General features: G+C 44.2%; 1 protein-coding gene across 1 annotated transcript; it reads right to left on the bottom strand.

Moving 5' to 3' along the window:
• Window positions 1–288: 288 nt before the first annotated feature.
• CABYR (calcium binding tyrosine phosphorylation regulated) lies at window positions 289–12,701 on the bottom strand. Its single transcript, XM_030444679.1, has 7 exons — window positions 12,554–12,701; window positions 12,413–12,466; window positions 11,835–12,101; window positions 9,497–9,763; window positions 5,782–6,048; window positions 3,053–3,319; window positions 289–587 (listed from the first exon to the last, which is right to left on the bottom strand). The coding sequence occupies exons 1-7, from the start codon at window positions 12,699–12,701 to the stop codon at window positions 289–291; spliced, it is 1,569 nt and encodes a 522-aa protein (XP_030300539.1).
• Window positions 12,702–18,534: the final 5,833 nt, after the last annotated feature.

Here is an 18,534-nt window from a genome sequence, read left to right as displayed (position 1 = left end):
CTCCTCTGTATTCGGGGAGAAGCTATGGCCTCTCAGGGGAATAATACTTCCACATTAAATAGAAGCAAGTGCTTTCTGAAGACGTCTGCCTTTTCAATAGCCCAGAACCCAGGCGCCTCCTTCACATAATTCAATACAGACAGACTGCATCCCATAAGAAGTGGAAAATACTTGCATCCAGATAAGGTATTTGTTGTACAGGAAAATTATTCTTCTCTGAGGAAACTCCTCCACGTAAGGTATAGGGTGTTCCTCAGCCTACACAACACTCTCATCATCCCAACACAGTCAGACAGCCTCAGTGGCTGAGGGAACATTACCTTCCTCACAGGGGAGCACGGCCTCCTCCAATGGACCTTCAGGAACAGGCTCAGGTCCTGCAGGGGATGAAGCTCCCTCAGGTTCAGCAGGAGATTTGCTTTCTGAAACTAAATTGGTAGGTGATGGGCTCTGGGTGACTTTAGACTCCTTCTGCAATTCAGCTTCTTCAGGGACACGCTCTGCCTCTGAGTCCATACGCTTCTCACTTTGCTCAGGCTCCTCAGCAACCTCTGATGTCTTCTGTTCCACTCCCTCTTTCCCAGTTTCTACAAAGCAAAAAGCATATAACAGAAATACATGAGCCCCTAATCCCATTAAAGTAAAACTAAGACTTCTTTCAGAACCAACTGAATGATCTGATCTACAACATAGTTAGGAGGCTTCTGGGTTTCCAGATATGGAATAATTTAGGGAGGAGTTTCCTGCTTGCTAATCAGTAAGGGGACAGAAAATCCAGTGAGCTCTGCTACCACTTGTAAACCGAGGAAGCCTTTTCTGTAGTCCTGAGTATGAAGGGATAGCTATGTCCTTCCCATTGGCCACAAAACCTACTGCACCTCTGGGTGAAAAGATGAAAATGTTTACATTCAAACACAACATCAAAGAAGCCAGCTGGAAGAGCATGACTCCTCTTTACAACACATCAAATCTCTTTGAATGCATTTCTGGAATCTTGGTTGCATTTATGGTGATATTTCAGCTTCCTCAGTAATCCCGAATAATTCAATTAACAGGTTTTCAAATCAACAACAGCATAGAGCATGAATCATCTTTAAATACATAATGAAAGATAGAATCTTGACTAATTAGAGTGGGAGAAACACAAGACTAATCATGGAAACAGAAGACCTCCATCAAAAAATCAATAAAACAATTAGCACTGGAAAAAAAATCGAAACCAAGAGGCTCGGTTTCCATCAACATTACTAAGCACTGACCAACAAGTAACATGAGAACAGCACAGCAGCAGAAGACGAGCCCCTAAAACATCACCATACTCAGCACAGAGCTGCTTTCTGAAGTCATGGATGAGATCAGGAATTATGAGGGAAACATAACTCGAACAACGATGGAGCTAAACCCTCTCTGAAAAATAACATTACTCTGGCTGTCAACCCAAACCCAACACATTTGGCATTCATAATCCCATGTCAGGAAGGGGCAGTGCCACAGGAGGGAATGGCTCCCTGGGAGCTCTGCAACCCAGACACCTGTTGAATGATGCACATCCAGACCCAAAGCCCCTGCTGGCACTGTGGCTGGGAGACTCCAGAGAATACCTTGCTCAACCTTGCTATGCAAATCCTCTTTGACTATCTGCTTTTTTCAGTAGAACAAGGATGGCACAGAAAGAAAGAGGTCCAGGAGGGACCTGTGCTGTGATTGCACAGTGGGAGGTTTGGATGTCAGGAAAAAATTATTTACATGAGAGATTACCAAGCACAGCAGGGGGCTGCCCAGGGGACTGGTGGAGTCACCATGCCTGAATGTGTTTAAAAATGGTACGGACACTACCAATAGGGACATGGTTTGAAAGTGGGCTGATAAAGCTTGGTTAGGAGAGTTAGGTTAACTGTGTGACTGGATCATCTTTCCATGATTCCATGGAGCTTGGGGAACGTGCAGGGCTCAGCTGAAACCCCCCATAGGTGTCAGTCTGGAACAAATGGACACTTAAAGCTGAGGGCACTTATATTAACCAGGTGATGGAAACCCAAACCAGTGAGGCAGATACACACAGGCTCTGGGCTACACAAGGCACCCACATCACTGATCCCAAACAATCTTCTGGAGGCACCACATGTTCCAGCCCTTACACCCAAATCCAGCCAGCAGCTCAAAGCTCTCACCACTTCCCTAAAGGATCAACATCCCCCAGAACAAATTCAACTCTCTAAAGACTGAAAAACTGCGAGAGCTTTTGGGTCCCCTCCTGGCCTAGCCATTCCATGACTGAAAAAAAATCCCTGTTCTTTGCAAATAGACAGTGTAAGGGCACAGTCATCATTTGCTTAGGGAATATTTCATGCTTAGTGAAAACTTAAACGGCCAAAGGCATCCCAGCTCTCCTTTGTACTCAGGGAGAAAGCATGGCCTCACAGAAGACTGATTCTTCCCACATTAAAGAGAAACAAGTGCTTTCTGAAGATACCTGCCTTTTCAAAAGCTCAAAGCTCACGTGCAGCTTTCAGGTAACCAGAAGCAGACAGCATGCATCCCATGACAATCACAGAATCATCATGCTTAGAAAGGACCTTCAAGATCACTGAGTCCAACTGTCACTCCCACACCACCTTAACCACTAAATCATCTCCCAGAGAGACATATCGACACAGTTTTTAAATTATCCCACGGACAGCATCTCCATCACCTCCCTGGGCAACTGGGTCCAACGCTTCCCCACTTTTTACAGTGAAGAAATTTTTCCTCATTTCAAATCTGAATCTCCCCTGGCATTATGTGTACCCATTTCCCCCTGTCCTATCTCCAGTCACTTGGCAGAAGAGGCCAAAATCCACACCAACACAACTTGTTTTCAAGTAGTAGCAGATAGCAACAAGGTCCCCCTTACTGGGAGTGGAAACTACTTTTATCCTGTTAAGATTTTTGGTCTGCAAGGGAATGATTCTTCTCTGAGGAAACTCCTCCACGTAAAGTGGAACCTCAGCCTATACAACACTCTCATCATCCCAACACAGTCAGACAGCCTCAGTGGCTGAGGGAACATTACCTTCCTCACTGGGGGGCACGGCCTCCTCCAATGGACCTTCAGGAACAGGCTCAGGTCCTGCAGGGGATGAAGCTCCCTCGGGTCCAGCAGGAGATTTGCTTTCTGAAACTAAATTGGTAGGTGATGGGCTCTGGGTGACTTTAGACTCTTTCTGCAATTCAGCTTCTTCAGGGACACGCTCTGCCTCTGAGTCCATACGCTTCTCCTTTTGCTCAGGCTCCTCAGCAACCTCTGATGTCTTCTGTTCCTCTCCCTCTTTCCCAGTTTCTGCAAAAGGAAAAAGGACAAAACAGCAATACATGAGCCCTGCTCCCATTTAAGTAAAACTAATACTTCTTTCAGCACCAACTCAGTGATCTGATGTACGGCGGGGTTTGGAGGCTTCTGGTGCTGCGGAGTTGGAATAATATAGAGAGAGCACTTGCTGCATGTTTATCATTAAGGGGACAGAAAATTCAGAGAGTACTTGTACCACCTGTAAACCTGGAAAGCTTTTACTGTAGTCCAACTCTGCAGGGATTGGCTACACTCTTGCCATTTACAAACATTGCCACACTTGTGAGAGAAAAGATTAAAACTTGTACATTAAACACAACATCAAATAAGACACCCAGAAGACCATGGCTCCGCTTTGCAACACGTCAGAACTCTTTGGACCATTCCTGAAACCCTCAATGCATAGATGGCGACACTGCAGCTTCCACAAGGAATCCTGGTTACTTGAATTGACAGACATATAATCCAAGAGGAGGGCAGAGCACGAACACCCTTTAGATAGAGACTGAAAGGTGGCATCTCAAATAATTACTGTGGGAGGAACACTGGAGTACTCACGGAATTAAAACACAGTTCTATTACAAGTTTAGAAAACCCATGAGCAATGGAAAAAAAAAACGAAACCAAGTGGTTTGTTTTCCATCAGCATTAGTAAGCATTGGCCAACATGTAAGATGGGCACAGCAAAGCAACAAACATGGAGCCCTTAAAACATCACCATACTCAGCACAGAGCTGCTTTCTGAAGTCATGAATGGATGAGATCAGGAATTATGAGAGAAACGTCACTCGAACAACGATGGAGCTAAACCCTCTCTGAAAAATAACATTACTCTGGCTGCCATCCCAAGCCAACACATTTGGCATTCATAATCCCATGTCAGGAAGGGGCAGTGCCACAGGAGGGAATGGCTTCATGGAAGCTCTGCAACCCAGACACCTGTTGAATGATGCACATCCAGACCCAAAGCCCCTGCTGGCACTGTGGCTGGGAGACTCCAGAGGAAACCTTGATCAACCTTGCTATGCAAATCCTCTCTGACCTTCTTCTTTCATGGTACATTTCAGTAATTACAAAGTACGCATGGATGGCACAGAAAGAGAGATATGAGAGAGACCTGTGCTGTGATTGCACAGCAGGAGGTTTGGATGTCAGGAAAAAATTATTTACATGAGAGGTTACCAAGCACTGGAAGGGGCTGCCCAGGGGACTGGTGGAGTCACCATGCCTGGATGTGTTTAAAAATGGTATAGATACTGCAACAGGGACCTGGTTTGAAAGTGGGCTGATAAAGCTTGGTTAGGAGAGTTAGGTTAACTGTGTGACTGGATCATCTTTCCATGATTCTATGGAGCTTGGGGAACATGCAGGGTTCAGTCGAAACCCAGCTGAGGTGCCAGTCTGGAACAAATGGATACTTGAAGCTGAGGGCACTTATATTATCCATGTGATGGAAACCCAAACCAGTGGGGCAGATACACACAGGCTCTGGGCTACACAAGGCACCCACATCACTGATCCCACACAACCTTCTGGAGGCACCACATGTTACACCCAAACCCAGCCAGCAGATCAAAGCTCTCACCACTTCCCTAAAGAATCAACATCCTCCAGAATAAATTCAAATCCCTAACAACTGAAACTACAAGAGCTTTTAGGTCCCTTTCTGCCTCAGCCATTCTATGATTAAACAAATCCCTTTTCTTTGCAAAAAGACAGTATAAGGGTAGAGATGTCATCTGCTTAGGGGACATTTCATACATAGTGAAAACTTAAACGGCCAAAGGCATCCCAGCTCTCCTTTGTACTCAGGGAGAAAGCATGGCATCACAGGAGACTGATTCTTCCCACATTAAAGAGCAGCAAGTGCTTTCTGAAGATACCTGCCTTTTCAAAAGCCCAAAGCTCACGTGCAGCTTTCAGGTAACCAGAAGCAGACAGCATGCATCCCATGACAATCACAGAATCATCATGGTTAGAAAGGACCTTCAAGATCACTGAATCCAACTGTCACTCCCACACCACCTTAACCACTAAATCATCTCCCAAAGAGTCATAGCTACACAGTTTTTAAATTATCCCACGGACAGCATCTCCATCACCTCCCTGGGCAACTGGGTCCAACGTTTCTCCACTTTTTTCAGTGAAGAAATTTTTCCTCATCTCTAATCTGAATCTCCCCTGGCATTATGTGTACCCATTTCCCCCTGTCCTATCTCCAGTCACGTGGCAGAAGAGGCCAAAATCCACACCAACACAACTTGTTTTCAAGTAGTAGCAGATAGCAACAAGGTCCCCCTTACTGGGAGTGGAAACTACTTTTATCCAGTTAAGCTTTTTGGTCTGCAAGGAAATGATTCTTCTCTGAGGAAACTGAGGTAGAACCTGAGCCTACATAACACTCTCATCACCCCAACACAGTCAGACAGCCTCAGTGGCTGAGGGAACATTACCTTCCTCACAGGGGGGCACAGCCTCCTCCAATGGACCTTCAGGAACAGGCTCAGGTCCTGCAGGGGATGAAGCTCCATCGGGTCCAGCAGGAGATTTGCTTTCTGAAACTAAATCGGTAGATGAAGGGAACTGGGTGACTTTAGTCCTCTTCTGAAAGTCAGCTTCTACAGAGAGAGACTCTTCCTCTTGGTCAGTGCGCTTGTCCTTTTGCTCGGGCTCCTCAGCAGACTCTGATGTCTTCTGTTCCTCTCCCTCTTTCCCAGTTTCTGCAAAGCAAAAAGGACATAACAGCAATACATGGGCCACAGTTCCCATTTAAGTAAAATTAAGACTTCTTTCAGCACCACCACAGTAAGTTGCTTGACAGCATATCTGGGGGGCTTCTGGGTTTCCAGAGATGAAATAATTAAGAAGGAGTTGCTGTTTGTATACCAGTAAGGAAACATAAAATTCAGAGATCACTGTTGCCACTTGTAAACCTAGGAAGCCTTTATCATAGTCTTGAGTATGAAGGGATGGCTATGCCCTTTCCCTATTGACCACAAAACCTCTTCACTTCTGGGTGAAAAGATTAAAACTTTGACGTTAAACATAACAACAAAGAAAACACCTAGAACACTATGGTTCCTCTTTACAACACATCAGAACTCTTTGGATCCTTTCCTGGAATCTTGGTGCATTGTTGTTGATATTTCAGCTTCCTCAATAATGACAATTATTTCAATTAACAGGTTTCCAAATCAACAACAGGGTAGAGCATAAACACCCTTTAGATACAGACTGAAAGATGGCTTCTTGCTTAGTTAGTGTGGGAGGAACACCAGACTAGATATGGCATCAAAACTGAGTTCCATCACTATATATATATATTATTAATATTATATATTAATAACACCATCAGTACTGGAAAAAAAAAACCAAACTGGAACCAAGGGGTGTGGTTTCCAATAACATGAGCAACCATTGGTCAATATATAGGAACCGCACATGGCAGAACATGAATGTTTAACACATCACCCCAGCTCAGCACAAATATGCTTTCTCAAGTCATGAATGGATTAGATAAAGAATTATGATAGCAACATAATTCAAAGAAAAACAGAGCTAAACCTTCTCTAACAAGAATTGTTCTGGCTGCCATCCCAAGCCAACACATTTGGAATTCATAATCCCATGTCAGGAAGGGGCAGTGCCACAGGAGGGAATGGCTCCACGGAAGCTCTGCAACCCAGACACCTGTTGAATGATGCACATCCAGACCCAAAGCCCCTGCTGGCACTGTGGCTGGGAGACTCCAGAGGAAACCTTGCTCAACCCTGCTAAGCAAATCCTCTCTGATCTTCGTCTTTCATGGTACATTTCAGTAATGAAATGTAAGAAAAACCTCTACTGTACTTCCACAAGGTAAGGCCTAGGTTAGAGTTTAGGAAAAATTTGTTTACATAAGTAATTATCAAGGATGTGAAATGTGTCTAATGTGGAACATCAGCCTACAAAAAACTCTCATCATCCCAACACGGTCAGTCAGCCTCAGTAGTTGAGGAACATTACCTACCCTCAGGTCCTGCAGGGGATAAAACTCCATCAGATCCAGGGGAAGATATGCTTTCTAAAACAAAACTGGAAACTGAGCGGAAAATGGTATCTGCAGAGCTGAGCGGATTTTCAGGTTCTTCAGAGAGAGACTCTTCGTCTGAGTCCCTTTGCTCAGGCTCCTCAGCAAACTCCAATGTCTTCAGTTCCTCTCCCTCATTCTCGTATTCTGCAAAACATGAATTTTTTTCTAATCTTTAACCTGAACCTCCACTGCAAAAACTTGAACCCATTTCCCATTGTCCTATCGCCAGTCACTTGGCAGAGGAGGCCAACACATGCCTCAATACAAATTACTTTCAGGGAACGCCTCTGCTTGCATCCACATAAGGTATTTGGCCTCTGCAAAGGGAATGATTCTTCTCTGAGGAAACTCCTCCCCATAAGGTAGAACCTCAGCCTACACAACACTCTCATCATCCCAACACAGTCAGACAGCCTCAGTGGCTGAGGGAACATTACCTTCCTCACCGAGGGGCACGGCCTCTTCCAATGGACCTTCAGGAACAGGCTCAGGTTCTGCAGGAGATGAAGCTCCATCGGGTCCAGCAGGAGATTTGCTTTCTGAAACTGAACTGGACACAGATGGGCACTGGGTGAATCTGGATATGTACTTAGCATCAGGTTCTTCAGGGAGAGGCTCTTCCTCTTGGTCAGTGCGCTTGTCCTTTTGCTCAGGCTCCTCAGCAATCTCTGATGTCTTTTGTTCCACTCCCTCTTTCCCACCTTCTGAAAAGCAAAAAGGACATAAACAGGACAACACATGAACCCTACTCCCATTTAAGTAAAACTAAGACTTCTTTCAGAACCAAGTCAATGATATGATTTACAACATAGTTAGGAGGCTTCTGGGTTTCCAGAGATGGAATAATTTGAGGAGCTTGCTGGTTGCTTAATAAGGAGACAGAAAATTCAGTGAGCACTGCTACCACTTGTAAACCTAGGAAGCCTTTACTGTAGTCCTGAGTATGAAGGGATGGCTATGTCCTTCCCTATTGACCACAAAACATACTGCACTTCTGGGTGAAAAGATTAAAACTTCTACGTTAAACACAACATCAATGAAGCCACCTAGAAGACCATGGCTCTTCTTTGATACACATCAGAACTCTTTGGATCCTTTCCTGGAATCTTTTTTCCATTACTGTTGATATTTCAGATTCCTCAATAATCCCAATTACTTCAATTAACAGGTTTCCAAATCAACAACAGGGTAGAGCATGAAAACCCTCTAGATACATACTGAAAGATGGCTTATTGATTAGTTAGTGTGGGAGGAACACCAGAGTAATGATGACATGAAAACTGAGTTCCATCACAAAGTTAAAAAAAACATCAGCAATGCAAAAAAAAAAGCAAACTAGAAACCAAGCAGTGTAGTTTCCATTAAGATGACCAACTGCTGGCCAACATATAGGAACAGCACATGGTAGTACATGAAAATTTAACACATCACCACAGACCAGTACAGAGCTGCTTTCTGAAATCATGAATGGTGGAGATCAAGAATTATATGAGAAACATAACTCAAACAACAACAGAGCCAAGCCCTCTCTAAAAAATAATATTATTTTGGCTGCCATTCCAAGCCAACATATTTCAGATTTATAATCCCATGTCAGGAAGGGGCAGTGGTCACAGGAAATTTGGAATGGACCTTTAAGATCACCAAGTCCAACTGTCACTCCCACACCACCTTAACCACTAAATCATCTCCCAAAGAGCCATATCTACACAGTTTTTCAATAACCCAGGGTCAGCAACTTGATGACCTTCCTGGCCAACTGATTCTCACTCTCTAAGTAAATAAATTTTACCTCATCTCTAATCTGATTATCCGCTGGCATAACTTGAACCCATTTCTCCCTGTGCTATCTCCAGTCACTTGGCAGAAGAGGCCAAAATCCACACCAGCACAACTTGCTTTCAGGTAGCAGCAGAGAGCAACAAGGTCTCCCTTACTGGGAGTGGAAACTACTTTTATCCAGTTAAGCTTTTTGGTCTGCAAGGGAATGATTCTTGTCAGAGGAAACTCCTCCATGTAAGGTAGAACCTAAACCTACACAACACTCTCATCATCCCAACACAGTCAGACAGCCTCAGTGGCTGAGGGAACATTACCTTCCTCACAGGGGGGCACGGCCTCCTCCAATGGACCTTCAGGAACAGGCTCAGGTCCTGCAGGGGATGAAGCTCCATCGGGTCCAGCAGGAGATTTGCTTTCTGAAACTGAACTGGCAGCTGATGGGAACTGGGTGTACTTGTTGCTGTACTCAATTTCTTCGTCTTCAGGAAGAGGCTCAAACTCTGAGTCAATGTACTTGTCCCTTTGCTCAGGCTCCTCAGCAAACTCTGATGTCTTCTGTTCCACTCCCTCTTTCCCAGTTTCTGAAAAGCAAAAAGCACATAACAGCAATACATGAGCTCCTGCTCTCATTTAAGTAAAACTAAGACTTCTTTCAGCACCAACTGAATGATCTGATCTACAGCAGGGTTTGGAGGCTTCTGGGTTTCCAGAGCTGGAATAATTTAGGGAGAGGAGCTTGCTGCTTGCCAATCAGTAAGGGGACAGAAAATCCAGTGAGCACTGCTACCACTTGTAAAGCTGGGAAGCTTTAAGTGAAGTCCTGACTCTGAAGGGATGGCTACACTCTTGCCATCTACAAACACTGCTGTACTTCTGGGTGAAAAGATTAAAACTTTTATGTTAAACACAACATCAAAGAAGTCACCTAGAAGACCACAGCTCCTCTTTACAACACATTAGATCTCTTTGGACTCATTCCTGTAACCTGCAGTTCATAGACGGTGATATTTCTGTTTCCACAATAATCCTGGTTACTTGAAGTGACATACATACAATTCAAGAACAGGGTAGAGCATGAACACCCTTTAGATACAGACTAAAAGATCGCTTCTTGGTTAGGTAGTGTGGGAAGAACACCAGAGTACTCGTGGTATTAAAACAAAGTTTGTTCACAAGGTTAATAAAGCCATCAGGATTGGAAAAAAAAATAAAAAAAACAGAAACCAAGAGGTCTGCTTTCCATCAACATTGGAAAGCATTGGCCAACATGCAAGATGGGCACAGCACAATTGCAGAAGAGGAGTCTAACACATCACCACAGCCCGGCACAGATCTGCTTTCTGAAGTCATGAATGGATGAGATCAGGAATTATGAGAGAAACATAACTCAAACAACGATGGAGCTAAACCCTCTCTGAAAAATAACATTACTCTGGCTGCCATCCCAAGCCAACACATTTGGCATTCATAATCCCATGTCAGGAAGGGGCAGTGCCACAGGAGGGAATGGCTCCACGGAAGCTCTGCAACCCAGACACCTGTTGAATGATGCACATCCAGACCCAAAGCCCCTGCTGGCACTGTGGCTGGGAGACTCCAGAGGAAACCTTGCTCAACCTTGCTAAGCAAATCCTCCCTGATGATCTTCTTTCATCACATATTTTAAGTCACCACAATATACTACATCGACAGCACAGAAAGAGGTCTCTTTTGTAAGAGAGACTTGAACTGGAATTGCACCAGGGGCTGCTTAGGTTGAAGTTTAGAATAAAATTTACATAAAGACTTAACATGTACTGGCATGGGCTGCCCAGGGATGTGATTCAATCACTATTCATGACTGTGGGTTTAGAACTCTTACAGATATGGTGCTTAGGGAGATGGTTTAGCAGTGGGCTGGTGGAGTTAAGTTAAATGTTGGATTGGATGATCTTTATAGGACTCTGTGGAGGTTGAAGAACACGCAGGGAACAGCTGGAACCCCTTTTTGAATAAAGGGATACTTGGAGCTGCTGACTCTTACAGGAAGCAGGTGATGGAAACCCAAACCAGTGGGGCAGATACACACAGGCTTTAGGCTGCACAAGACACCCATTTCACTGATCCCACACAACCTTCTGGATGTACCACATGTTCCAGCCCTTAAACCCAAACCCAGCCAGCACCTCAAAGCTCTCACCAATTCCCAAAAAAATCACCATCCTGAAGAACAAAATCGTCTCTCTATAAACAGAAGCACTACCCGTATTCAAAGAATAGGTAAGTGTAGACTCGTTATCTTCTTAGGGGGTGATAATTCACACTGCAGTATCTTAAACAACCAAAGGCATCCTGGCTCTCCTCTGTATTCAGGGAGAAGCTATGGCCTCTCAGAGGAATAATAATTCCCACATTAGATAGAAGCAAGTGCTTTCTGAAGATGTCTGCCTTTTCAATAGCCCAGAGCCCAGGTGCCTCTTTCACATAACTAGATACAAACAGATTGCATCCCATAAGAAGGTGAAACTCCTTGCATCCAGTTAAGCTTTTAGTCTGCAAAGGGAATGATTCTTCTCTGAGGCAACTCCTCCACATAAGGTAGAACCTCAGCCTACACAACACTCTCATCATCCCAACACAGTCAGACAGCCTCAGTGGCTGAGGGAACATTACCTTCCTCACAGGGGGGCACGGCCTCCTCCAATGGACCTTCAGGAACAGGCTCAGGTCCTGCAGGGGATGAAGCTCCCTCGGGTCCAGCAGGAGATTTGCTTTCTGAAACTAAACTGCCAACTGAAGGGCACTGAGTGAATTTGGAACTGTACTGAAATTCAGCTTCTTCAAGGAGTTGCTCTTCATCTATGTCAGTACACTCATCCCTTTGCTTGGGCTCCTCAAAATATTCTGATTTCTTTCCTCCCAGTGCCTCAGTCACATTTTCTGCAATATATAAAGCACATAAGGGCAATACATGAGCCACTGAATAAAAATTATTTCAGTACCAACTGAATTAGATACTCTAGAACACATTTATGAGGGAATACTTATAGGTTGCAGAGATGGAATAATTATGCTGTTTGCCTGTCAGTAAGGTAAAAGAATTCTTCGAACAATACAGATTTATTTATAATATCATGTCAATATTGGGCAATGCCACCGGCAAGGCAGGGTTCCTTGCAGCTGTGCAAGCCTGTATCCATTCACATTGGAACATTGTCTCAAAACATTTTAAAAGAGTAAACAACTCTTACCTCTAATGACCTCAAACTGCTCAACCAGTTCTGTTATATCCAGACATGTGTGCTCTGAAAACACAAGCAGAAATTAAGCTGCAATAGGACAGCACTGTCCAGTACCTCAGCCTTTCAGAGGAAGCACCGGCAGGCACAAACCTTTTCGAAATTCAACAAGGTCTTGGAAATAGAGAGCAAAAAACTCAATAATGTTGTCTGGGTTCTTTCCCACAACAGCGCGGGTCACTCCCTCCAGCAGGGTCTCCAGGCCGTACGGAATCACCACCCTGATCTCCGGAGACTGCATCTTCCCCGACTGAGTTCAGTTTATGCTCCCACCTGTACCAACAGAACCCCTGGGATCAGCCTCTGCCCGGCACCCGTGGAAGTGCCCGGGGACGAGAGCGCGGTGGCAGCTGCTCGCCCCTCGCCACCCCATCCCTACCCCTCCTCCGCCCCTTCTCAAACATTCCCGTCACTGGAAGGAGGGGTTTACCACTTGCAGTCCCCTCCCTCCCCCGATGAGCCACAGAAGCCTCCCCGCGTTCCAGCACTGAGTTTACGGGGCACTTTTTCCTCCTCCCACCCCCTCCGGTACCTCCCGGTCCCCTCTGCTGCCCCCGCCCTCGCTCCGGCTCCCTCCGAGGCGGGCGGGGCCGCGACACACAGCCGGCAGGGCGTGACGACACAGAGCAGCTACGTCATCCGTCGGCAGCGCCGACGTTCGGATGGATGCCTGACCCCCCGGGGGCCCTCCTCATCCTCCCGCAACCAACACCCCTCTTCACCATCGCGCACGGAACGCCGAGGACGGCTGAAGCAGCGCTCTGCTTATAACCCCGTGTAATGCTGCACTTTTCAGCCCGAATTAGGGTGCAGTGGCTGCGTCACTCAGGATGAGCAGGGTAAAGGGCTGTGAGGGTGATGCTGAGCAGCCGCGGGTGCTGCCCACCCGCCGCGGGGCACACGAGCCACCCGTGAGCTGCTGCGTGTCCTCCCCACGCCACCACCAAACCTGCTCCCCTCCTGCAGATGACTCCAAGCGCGCAACCAGCTGCACTCACAGCTCTGGCAGAACGCCTCTGAAGGGGCATTTCACCTTTGCCAAAACACCTTTTTCACCTTTTCTTCCTGGCACAGAAAGAGTGTTACTTCCTGCATCACCAGGGGGACTTCACACGATCCAACCCTGCATCCTGTGGGGAGCAGGAAGGTGCCTCCCCTCATCCCTCCCACCCCTCTGCCAGGCGAGGTGGGGACACGGACCCGTGGCCCAACTCACAGGCTGACTGTGTAAGGTAGGTGACATACAACACCCAAGGAATTTAAACACATTAACAGGTTGCAAAACACAGCACCTGGGAAATGCTGCTCTGTGGTGATCTCAGACAGAAGCTGAGGGCAAACAGCCAGGGAATGTAACTTCTTCAGCCACGGCAGCTACAGTCAAAGGAGGGCAACCAGGCTGGTGAAGGGACTCGAGCACAGACCCTATGAAGAGAGGCTGAGGGAGCTGGGGTTGTTCAGCCTAAAGAGGCGGCTCAGGGGAGACCTCATTGCTCTCTACAACTCCCTGAAAGGAGGGTGTAGCCAGGTGGGGGTTGGTCTCTTTTGCCAAACGACTTTCAACAAGACAAGAGGGCATGGTCTTAAGTTGTGCCAGGGGAAGTTTAGGTTAGATATTAGAAAGAATTTCTTTACGGAGAGGGTGATCAGGCATTGGAATGGGCTGCCCAGGGAAGTGGTGGATTCTCCGTCCCTGGAGATATTTAAAAAGAGACTGGATGTGGCACTCAGTGCCATGGTCTAGCAACCGCAACGGTGGTTCAAGGGTTGGACTCGATGATCTCTGAGGTCCCTTCCAACCCAGCCAGTTCTATGATTCTATGATTCTATAAAAAAAAGAGGAACAAGATTATTCCTTAATGGCTCTGTTCGCACTGCAGAACCTTGTGATTGCAAGGGCAAAACTTGAAACAAACCTCAACAGCTCCAGTTACAGCGTTTGCTTTCCAGCAAGCATTTTCAGTGGATGCCCAGACAGTAATTTTCTGTTCCAATAAAACAAGCACCAAAAAGATTACTGTATAGTGCCATATTTTCAAGGGTGGTAACACTATGTTTCTGAGGACATGTAGGCAGGAAGATCGTAGAGGAGAAGATCATGATCAGGAGCCTGCTGTGGGCTCTGTGGACAAACTTTTATCTGCCAACAGTGCTACAGAGCAGCCTTCATCAAAGTTGGACAACCATCATCTACCTACCTGCCCTGGTATTCCTGGGTATCTGCATCTCTACAGAAACCTGAGGGAAATCCCAGCAGCACTAAAGATTTGAGACTTGGGTGTCATTGCTGCTGAAGCATTCAGACTACCCACAACAGCTTTCTTTAATAATAAGACATTAAAAAATATCAGAGTATTTTATCACTTTGAAGTTATTTCTCTGGAAAGTTTGTTAAAACTCACCACAAAACACATCTTCTGCAAAAGAATCCTTAGAAAGTAATTACTTAGAAAGTAAATAGAAAAGCAAACTTCTCATAACAGAGAACCTAGAACATGACAATACAAACCATAGTATTAAAAAAGATAATATATGCTTGAGATTAGGATTAATAGCTTTCTTATAGAATAAGATTTACTTCAATAAAATAGATGAGGACTAGAAAAATGTATAATTTCTGCAGCTGGGATAGTAATCTGAAGTCCAGACATCTTTATGGACAATCAGCAGAAGAAATGGTCTTTATGAGGGCATTAAACTCATCTGGGTGTGATGATACTCCTGTGGTTACTTTGAAACCACCCTGAATGAACACAGAAGATGACATGTAAACATTCTTCTTTTGAAAATTTTTAAAATTCTAGGTCTGCAAAGCCCTTCACAGCAGAAGCTTAAAAGGTGATGAAGTACAGATGCCAAACTACAAAAAAAATTATCAGATATAACAGAATCATCAACCTCCTTAAACATTCAAAGAGGCCTCAGCCCCTTATACAGGAAACCTGTCTGTCTGAAACAAGAAATGCCTGGAAGCTAACTTGCTGTGCTGGAACTGGAATGCTATTTTTGGAGGGGCCATCCACCAAACTCATCATAGGCAGTGTACCACCTACTCTACTAAAACATGTTGCCCTCTGGCCCCAGGAGACTCTCAGCCTCAGAGCACTGTGCCCAGCTGCAGGCAATAACCTTCTCCTACCACTTCTGCTCCATCTGATGATGTTAAAAACATAGAAGATGGAGGTCTCAGAAAAGCCTTATTTCTGTGCCAAAAAGATTAGGTCATTCATTAACTCTTCATTAGATAATTAAGAACAGGCTAATGAATCACACTAGCTGGGCCATGTGAGGTGTTTTGTTAGTCTGTTCATTTTTAGGTTTTTTTAATTTGCAGTTACTTTCAAAGCTTCAGTTAAATAGGCAGGAGAAGAGGATTTGCATTTTTGCAAGCATTATCTTTCTCTTTCTACCTGCTAGAGACACCAGGCTTTGCATTCATATATAAAAATCTCCATGAAAGCCTTTTTGCTTTTCCTACCAGGGTACCAACTGTCTTCCCCTTGGTGAGGGCCCTTGCTCCAAGTGGGAGAAACAGATGCCCCAGCAGTACAATCATCTTTTTTTCAATACAGTTTGCTTTCAATACACATTGCTTATAATGAAAGAAGGAAAGGTGTTTGTTATGTAAATGGTTTTGCTTAGCAAAGTCTGGCAATCTCCCTCTCCCTCCCTTCCCCTCTTGGATACCCAACAACTCAGCCCTTTAACCTCTTCACCTTCTGGGTGCCTCCTATAGGCAAAAAAAGCTTGCCAAAAAAAAGGACAGAAAACCACTGAGGACCAGCCAGTCCCATCAAGAATACTTAATGGGAACACTATCTTGGAAGAAATCATATCAGAAGATTGTTGGTACTTTGGAAAAAGCAGCAAGGAAAAAAATAGGGTAACAGTAAACTGAACATGAACTCCCCATGACTAAAATAAAGTGGTGGTTAAAAGATGGTTAAAAGATGTGGGTAATTAAGCAAGGAGATCCTGAGCAGAAACAGGGAGGCAATATCCAACTCCAGTATGATGTAACACTCCACCCTGGTAACCTATGCTGGGTGCAGTTTTGGGGTACAAATGTATGTTAGCAGAAGTGGTCAGAAATAGAAATAACTCAGCATTTAACTCTGGAAAGCCTTCCTCAAGATGAATTTCTTATTGTCTCATAAGACACAGGAGTTTTGTGGGGGATGGTGGAGGTGGTGGAGGAAGCAGGAGTATCAGTTTTTGCGATCTACTAACAACAGTACCCTTGTTAATTGTGTAAGAGTGCAAGTTCTGAAGTTCAGAGGAAATCAGACTTGCAACACTGTGACAAAGTTTCCTAAAATAACCCCAGGTTTTGCTTTCGGTACATCTTGCACACCGGCTTATTTCACAGAAATTTCTTTGACTTAAGTTGAGAGTATTGTAGATAAGTACAGATAACATGAGGTGCTTTCTCAGGCTGAATGTCTACACAGAATACCTTATTTCAATTGTTCCTTGGTCTAAATGAACCAGAATCAAAACTTGCCTGTACACTTCCATCTTCTGTAGGTCAACTTTTCCAGATAAAAGTAGTTTTTGAAGCAGTTCTAGCTCACCTAAAATATCAAAATGCAAAATGCAAGCCAGTGTTGTGTAAGCAACTACTCAAAAGTTACTTAGCAGAGAAACTATTTCCTGTCTTTTTTTTTTTTTTCTTCTTCTTCTCAGCTCCTAATTGGCTTAAAATATTTTGTCACACAGTTCAAGATGAAGGATCTGAGTCCATACATCTGTACTTCTTACTCCTAAATGTCAGTGGAATCTACCATTTGTGTTCTGGGCTGCCCACAAGAGCACCGTGGAGCCAAGGACAGATGAGCTGCTCAGGTGCCACTGGCTCCCCAGTTGCCTTGAAAGACAGCCAAGTGTTAACCTACTTCTTAAAGTTAACTGTAATAAAATCTGGTTTTGTTTGCTAATAAAATGTGTTTTGAGATTGTATAATTTTTCAGGAAAGTGATTGCTGCTACACTGTTAATATTTTGTGATATTTTGTAATGACTGGAAAAGGGAATTTGAGTGTCTTTTACGGGCCCCCACCCTGCTGTCTCTGCACTGACAGGTTCAGTAAGCACCCTCATAACACCTCATATAGACCTCTGACACCAAATCTAACACTTGCCATTTTTAAACAATTAATTATTGGAAAGACAATCAGACTGATGCAAAATGAAAAGCAATTCAATACAACATTTGGGGAATTTTATTTCAGAATAAAGCATAACTAGAATATGAAACAAGCATTCAAAGTCAGAGAGAAGAAATTAAAGTGCTTGCTTTAAAGTAAATTAGAAACATTTTTCAAAGGTGTAGGAATACAACAGATACAATTTGTGTGTGGTTCTTTTTCTTTAATGAAGAACAAGTAAATTTGATGTCTTAAAAATGCATCTTAAACCTTGTTCACACTACAGTTGATCTCAACATGACACATGTAACTCTCTAAACCAGGTGACTGTAATTATACTGGAAGAACAAAGGCTGAGGTAATTGCTGACTAGAAAACTTTGCTACAGAGTCACTTGACATCCCAGAAGTTTTCCCAACACTTGGTATCATCTTGTTCAGGAGGCCACCAATTAAAAGACAAATTCAAGGAGCGAAGGAACAAAAGTCATGTCCACGTTTCTTTTAATTTTACTCAGAAATATAAAAGTGCAAGTTCTGTAAATTAACAACATTTACAGTACATCACAATAAATATGCCACTTCGTGACACCTAAAAGTTCTAGTTACTTATTTGAAATGAGTCATATTGAGATAAAAACTGCATCAACATCAACAAAAATACCTGACCCCATAAAGATAGTCTTAACATATTAACAAGCAAGATGCATATTCCATTATTGCTATTAGACCATGCCTCCGAGTTCTAAAGTATAAAAGCTTATCAGTTTACACAAAATACAGTTGAAATTTTTCCTCATCACAGGCACAATCTAACATAAAAATTAATTTTGACATGTACAACATAGGAGATATTCTCCTATAGGGGGAGGAAAAAAAAATCATTAATACAGAAACAGTTCTATTTCAGTGATGAATTGCTAAATCCA

This window comes from Calypte anna, chromosome 2 (genome assembly GCF_003957555.1).
Source record: "Calypte anna isolate BGI_N300 chromosome 2, bCalAnn1_v1.p, whole genome shotgun sequence".
Taxonomy (NCBI): domain Eukaryota; kingdom Metazoa; phylum Chordata; class Aves; order Apodiformes; family Trochilidae; genus Calypte; species Calypte anna.
This window is presented reverse-complemented; position numbering and strand designations above follow the sequence as displayed.